Source organism: Austrofundulus limnaeus, unplaced genomic scaffold (assembly GCF_001266775.1).
Source record: "Austrofundulus limnaeus strain Quisiro unplaced genomic scaffold, Austrofundulus_limnaeus-1.0 Scaffold114, whole genome shotgun sequence".
Classification (NCBI taxonomy): domain Eukaryota; kingdom Metazoa; phylum Chordata; class Actinopteri; order Cyprinodontiformes; family Rivulidae; genus Austrofundulus; species Austrofundulus limnaeus.
In genome coordinates this window covers 1,095,081-1,101,393 of record NW_013952516.1, presented here as the reverse complement: position 1 = coordinate 1,101,393, position 6,313 = coordinate 1,095,081, and the positions used below count along the sequence as shown (strand labels likewise).

General features: G+C 36.3%; 1 protein-coding gene across 2 annotated transcripts in view; it reads right to left on the bottom strand.

The window, feature by feature from the left end:
- slc8b1 (solute carrier family 8 member B1) overlaps positions 1–6,313 on the bottom strand; it is an 11,939-nt gene that overhangs the window by 3,107 nt on the left and 2,519 nt on the right. The window contains exons 4-12 of one of the 2 annotated variants that reach the window (XM_014014420.1): positions 5,965–6,022; positions 5,762–5,867; positions 5,515–5,682; positions 3,970–4,083; positions 3,806–3,883; positions 3,599–3,723; positions 3,385–3,526; positions 3,250–3,269; positions 1,027–1,128 (exon numbers count right to left, since the gene is read on the bottom strand). In XM_014014420.1, coding sequence (XP_013869874.1) covers positions 1,027–1,128; positions 3,250–3,269; positions 3,385–3,526; positions 3,599–3,723; positions 3,806–3,883; positions 3,970–4,083; positions 5,515–5,682; positions 5,762–5,867; positions 5,965–6,022 — 913 coding nt within the window. Of the gene's footprint in view, positions 1–1,026; positions 1,129–3,147; positions 3,270–3,384; positions 3,527–3,598; positions 3,724–3,805; positions 3,884–3,969; positions 4,084–5,514; positions 5,683–5,761; positions 5,868–5,964; positions 6,023–6,313 lie in introns of both variants that reach the window. The other variant, XM_014014419.1, reaches the window with a different exon arrangement.

Genomic DNA, 6,313 nt, shown 5'->3' with positions numbered 1-6,313 from the left:
ATCAAAAATTGGCCAAAATCAAGTAATTTGAAGTAATTTTAGCTAATATCAGCTAAACTTTAGCTACAATTGCAGCAAATATTGCAGAATGCAACTGTAGGAAGCACAAATAGAACAAATTAGCAGAAAAAAGTATAACAAAGCAGAAAAAAGCAGAAGAATTCAGAAAGAAGCAGAACTGTAGCTGAAATTGCAGAAAACAGCTAAAATTTAGCAAAATTTGTATAAAATAGCTGAATATAGCAGAAAGCAACTGTAAGAAGCATAAATAGAACAAATTAGCAGAAAAAAGCAGAAAAACTGTGGAAAAAAGCAGAATAGCAAAAAGAAGCAGAACTATAGCTGAAATAGCAGAAAACAGCTAAAGTTAGCAAATTTGTAGAAAATAGCTGAATATAGCAGAAAGCAACTGTAAGCATAAATAGTAAAAAGTAGCAGAAAAAAGCAGAAGAATAGCAAAAAGAAGCAGAACTATATTTGAAATAGCAGAAAACAGCTAAAGTTAGCAAAAAAGTAGTTAGCAAATAGCTGAATATAGAAGAAAGCAACAGTAAGAAGCATAAATAGCACAAATTAGCAGAAAAAGTAAAACAAAGCAGAAAATAGCATAACAATAGCAGAAATAAGCAGAACCATAGCTGAAATAGCAGAAAAGAGCTAAAAATTAGCTAAATTTGTAGAAAATAGCTGAATATAGCAGAAAGCAACTGTAAGAAGCATAAATAGCACAAAATAGCAGAAAAAAGCAGAAGAATAGCAAAAAGTAGCAGAACTATAGCTGAAATAGCAGAAAACAGCTAAAGTTAGCAAAAAAGTAGCTAAAATTAGCTCAAGGAATTTAAGGAAGCATAACCAAAGCAAAATATGTGAAAAGCAGTGAAGATTTATAAACAATACGTGCCTTAACGGCATAAAGAGAAATAAATAAACAATAGGTTGAATGCCTGTTACATTTAAATGGATTGTTCTCTATTGTCCTTTTATAGATTTATCTGTCTTTTAAAAAAGAATAATAAAAACACTTACTGGATGATATTTGGGAGGATTGTCGTTGGTGGTTGTGCAAAAAACAATAGCAGCCAGAAACAGGCCCAGCAGTAGAATGAGCAGCCAGAGAGGAAACTGATCCTGGANGCTGCAGAAGAAGCTGAAATTGAGCTGAATTAGTAAAAGAATTATTATAATTAAAATTTGAAAAGCTGAAAAAAGCAAAAAAATGCAGAAAAACAGCAAAAAGGACCAAACTATAGCTGAATTACCATAAAAAGCTAAAAGCTAAAGGCTAAAATAGCTGAATATTGCAGAAAGCAACTCTAAAAAGCATAAATAACTCAAATTTGCAGAAAGAAGCACAAAGAGGCAAAAATGCAGAAAAGGCATAAAAATAGCAAAAAGAAGCAGAAATATAGCTGAATTAGCATAAAAAAGCTAAAATCTAAAGGCTAAAATATCTGAATAATACATAAAGCAACTGTAAAAAACAAAGAACTATAATTAGTAGAAAGAAGCATGAAAAAGTAAAAAATAAGCAGAAAAAGCAGAGAAATAGCAAAAGGAAGCAGAACTATAGCTGAAATAGCATAAAAAGCTAAATGCTAAAATAGCTGAATATAGCAGAAAGCAAATGTAAGAATCATAAATAAGTCCAATTAGCAGAAAGAAGCACAAAAAAGTAAAAAAGCAGAAGAATATTAGAAGGAAGAAGAATTTTAACTGAAATGACTGAAAAAGCTAAAACTAGCAAGACAGTAGCTAAAATTGTCAAAAGGAATTTAATAACAGCAAAACCAGAATATAATGTGTTAGGTTCTGTAAAGATTTAGAAATATTATGAAGAAATTGAAAGATGTTGAATAAAGCTCCATTCATTTCCAATGGGAAAAATTAGCTGAAATAGCTGTGGTCACAAATGTTGAAGTTTCTTGATGCTTCAATATGTTATAGAGCATGCTCTCAGCTACCAGTACATAAGTTTACATGTCAATATCTCAAACAGTGGCTGAGTAAAAGGCCTTTAAAAACAGCTTTGGCGGCCATCCTGGATTTTTATTTCGGCTGCAATTTATGATAGAGCTAAGTCACAGCTACCAATATATTCATTTTTAGCTCAATACATCAAAAATTGGCCAAAATCAAGTAATTTGAAGTAATTTTAGCTAATAACAGCTAAACTTTAGCTACAATTGCAGCAAATAGCTGAATATTGCAGAAAGCAACTGTAGGAAGCACAAATTGAACAAATTAGCAGAAAAAAGTATAACAAAGCAGAAAAGGCAGAAGAATAGCAGAAAGAAGCAGAACTATAGCTGAAATAGCAGAAAACAGCTAAAATTTAGCTAAATTTGTAGAAAATAGCTGAATATAGCAGAAAGCAACTGTAAGAAGCATAAATAGTACAAAGTAGCAGAAAAAAGCACAAGAATAGCAAAAAGAAGCAGAACTATAGTTGAAATAGCAGAAAACAGCTAAAGTTAGCAAAAAAGTAGTTAGCAAATAGCTGAATATAGAAGAAAGCAACTGTAAGAAGCATAAATAGCACAAATTAGCAGAAAAAGTATAACAAAGCAGAAAAAAGCAGAAGAATAGCAGAAAGCAGCAGAACTATAGCTGAAATAGCAGAAAACAGCTAAAATTTAGCTAAATTTGTAGAAAATAGCTGAATATAGCAGAAAGCAACTGTAAGAAACATAAATAGTACAAAGTAGCAGAAAAAAGCGCAAATAAAGCAGAAAAAGGCAGAAGAATAGCAAAAAGAAGCAGAACTACAGTTGAAATAGCAGAAAACAGCTAAAATTTAGCTGAATTTGTAGAAAATAGCTGAATATAGCAGAAAGCAACTGTAAGAAGCATAAATAGCACAAATTAGCAGAAAAAAGTATAAAATAGCAGAAAAAAGCAGAAGAATAGCAAAAGGTAGCAGAACCATAGCTGAAATAGCAGAAAACAGCTAAAGTTAGCAAAAAGGTGGCTAAAATTAGCACAAGGAATTTAAAGGAAGCATAACCAAAGCAAAATATGTGAAAAGCAGTGAAGATTTATAAACAATATGTGCCTTAACAGGCATTCACCCAGTTAAATGGATTGTTCTCTACTGTTCTTTTATAGATTTATCTGTCTTTTAAAAAAGAATTAATTAAAAAAACTTACTGGATGATATTTGGGAGGGTTGTCGTTGGTGGTTGTGCAAAAAACAATAGCAGCCAGAAACAGGCCCAGCAGCAGAATCAGCAGCCAGAGAGGAAACTGATCCTGGATCATTTTATTTGCATCTAAAAACACAAACATCAGGAGGCAAAAAGAACTCAGTAATTAGACCACATATTTCTTCTTCTTCTATCTACAACATGTTTTTTTGTTTTTGTTTTCATGTTCGACGATGCTCACATTCTCCAGACTGGAAGACGAGCAGACACGCCAGAGGAGCAGTGATCAGGTGGAGGGAGTTTAACGGGCGTCTCCAGTTTTTGTCTTCTTTGTCGGGGTCCACCACAGGGACACAGAGCAGCAGCAGCACCTCCAGAGGAGCCTGGTAGAAAAACCATGCCTTAAACATTTTCATTTTAAACACGCTGCCCTACCGACCAGGCTWTTTGCACACCTTCATAACTTTAAAGACTTTCCAGCTCCTTGAGTTCCTCCTCCACTTCCTGTTGTCCACCGGATTCAAGGAGCTCAACAGGATCTGACTCGTGGATGCGGTGTAGGGCAGGAGTGGCCGGTACTCTGTTAGCAACAAACACGCGTGGTCCTGATTCTGCACAATACATGAGCTCAAGCAGTGCTCTGTGTAACTGTGAATTCCCACCGTATTCCTGCTGGACTGAAGTGCCTGTCCAGGAGGAAGAGTCATCGTCWTCAGAGTCGTCGTCAGATGAATTCAAGTCTGCTTTAAAGAGAAAATACCCATAAATAACCCTGGAAGCTAGACAGCTTTCAGTTTATGTGAGGATCTCAGTATGAAAGTTTAACCTGGAGTATGTGGAACACTTGAAGAGTCTGAATTCCCAGAGTTCTTTTGTCGATTGTAGATGTAAGCACTGATGATAACGGTCACAACATAAATCCCGTATAGAGCCACGTAACCTGCAGAAATTAAATCAATCAGTTCRACCTCAGAATAAAATAATAAATATCAACAGTGCCGTTTATTATGCAGAGACAATTATAGGAATGCAAATGCAGGAGTRCAAATTAATTTTATTCATTTTGGTCATTTTTGGACATATTCATCATTTGTTTTTCTTTGTACAGCCTATTATCATTTAATCACACAATAAGCTGGTAGTGTTTTTAGGTAGAACACACACCTGCTGCTGCACAATCATTTGTATTGTTACTATTCATTGTAATTACTCAATCATTTGCACTACAACTCTGCTGTAATTGCACATCTGTGTTTCTGGTCTGCATTGTGATACTTCACTTTACAGTTMTTGATCTGTTGAGATCGTTTTGCACTGAAAACAGGCTCTCTCTGATTCCTAATGTCGGATTCTGAAACAAAACATCGTTTGTATTCTTGCACAATTCTTTGTATTATATTTTTAATATTAGTAGTTGTATCATGGCTAGTCAGTGTTAATTTTGTTTTGTGTGTACTATCTAGAGTTGGAAATGTAACTAGTGTGTAAACCCTTGCACTGATGTTGCTGTGACACCTGAATTTCCCCTCTGCAGGACAATAAAGGCTATTTCTATTCTATTCTATTCTATTCTATAAAACAAGTCAAGAATACTTTTTAAAAAATGTTCTCACTAGCACTGTTTCTTTCTCATCACAATCTTTCACCACTTTGAATTTATTAAAAATAAATTTTATTCAAATTCTTAGCATTTCTTTAATTGATACCAGTAAATATTGTCATTTAGAAGTGACATCTATCGATTTTGTTGCATTTTGTGTCTAGAAACATGTGAACTTATTCTCCAAAAACCTTGTTTGGTTGTTGGTGTCTGAGAGGAAATCTTTAGTAGTTTGACACATTTGACCTCCAGAGGAGAAACTTGTGGCTGGGTGACTCTTTGAGCTGTGCTCTTGTGTTTGTTTAAGACAGAAAATACTTGACATTCCAGTCTGGGACAAGTGAAGCTGAAGAACAAGAAAGATTAAAGCCTTCAATAATCTCACAACTCTTCACTTTCAACAAAAACTTAAGCGATAAAGATATAGTTCATTTCTTTTAATAATCTGTTTCTGTGCTTTAGTTTGTGTAAAACATTTAAACATCGATATCGAAACGATCACATTTTGATTGTTAATGTAGCYGTTTGATCGTCCTGACTTGTTTTGCAGCTTTCCACTAAATGTAATAGAATCTTTAAATAGTCTGATAACTGGATTACAACAAACAAATCGAGGCAATAAACTGCTGACAGTGCAAACTGTGGTTTCTGTCAAATCTGCATAAAGTTCGATTGAACCAGGACARATTTTAGCTGCAGAAGTTCTTGGTCAGCAAAAGAGCGATCTCCAATAAAAGCAAACTCAAAACCCTCCTGAGTGTTTGTGTGTACCCAGGATTTCTGCCACCGTCGTCGTCCCTCTGAAGAGCATCAGGAAAGTCCAGAACACCGCCGACATGTAGAAGACGACGTCCCGCAGGAACGGACGGGACGCCACAGTGAACGGTTTGACCAGAGCCACGCCCCCTGCCACGACCGTGGTGACGAATATGCCAGCCCCTGCGGGGACACGTTTTATTCAGGTCATTTAGTTACTTTTTGCAGGTGCGTGAGAACGAAGGAGAGTCTCTCTGCGTACCAAACAAGGCCCCGACAGCCAGGCCAGCCGTGTGCGGACGGGAGAACGCCGCCATGGCGCTGAAGATGTCAGGAGCGCCGTTCCCCAGAGCGAGAAAGGTCACGCCCTCAGCGCGGACAGCAGTTAGGGACAAACACTCACGCAGCAAAAGAACATCTGATTTAACAGCTCTGATAAGAGGCAAAGGGTCAGAGAAAGGATACGGCCACGTTGTGGGTGAGGTGCAGACTGGAAGATATGGCTGACAGGTTGGGACAAAAACTGTGGGGGAGAAACAAAAACAAAATGTACTTCAGATTGTGCACCAAAATATTACAACTTGCAGAAACTTCTCTACTTTCTGTTAAAGTGGTGAAATCTAGAGATAAGTGACAATTAGTGGGTAAAAAAAGGCAGAAGTAACTGTGCTTCCTTTGAAAAATCTCAACAGAATAACTTTCTTCGATCATGTGACTCGTCTTCATGTGACTGTTAAGCTGACGATACTGAGAGCTCGATGTGTGTGTGTGTGTGTGTGTGTGTGTGTGTGTGTGTGTGTGTGTGTGTGTGTGT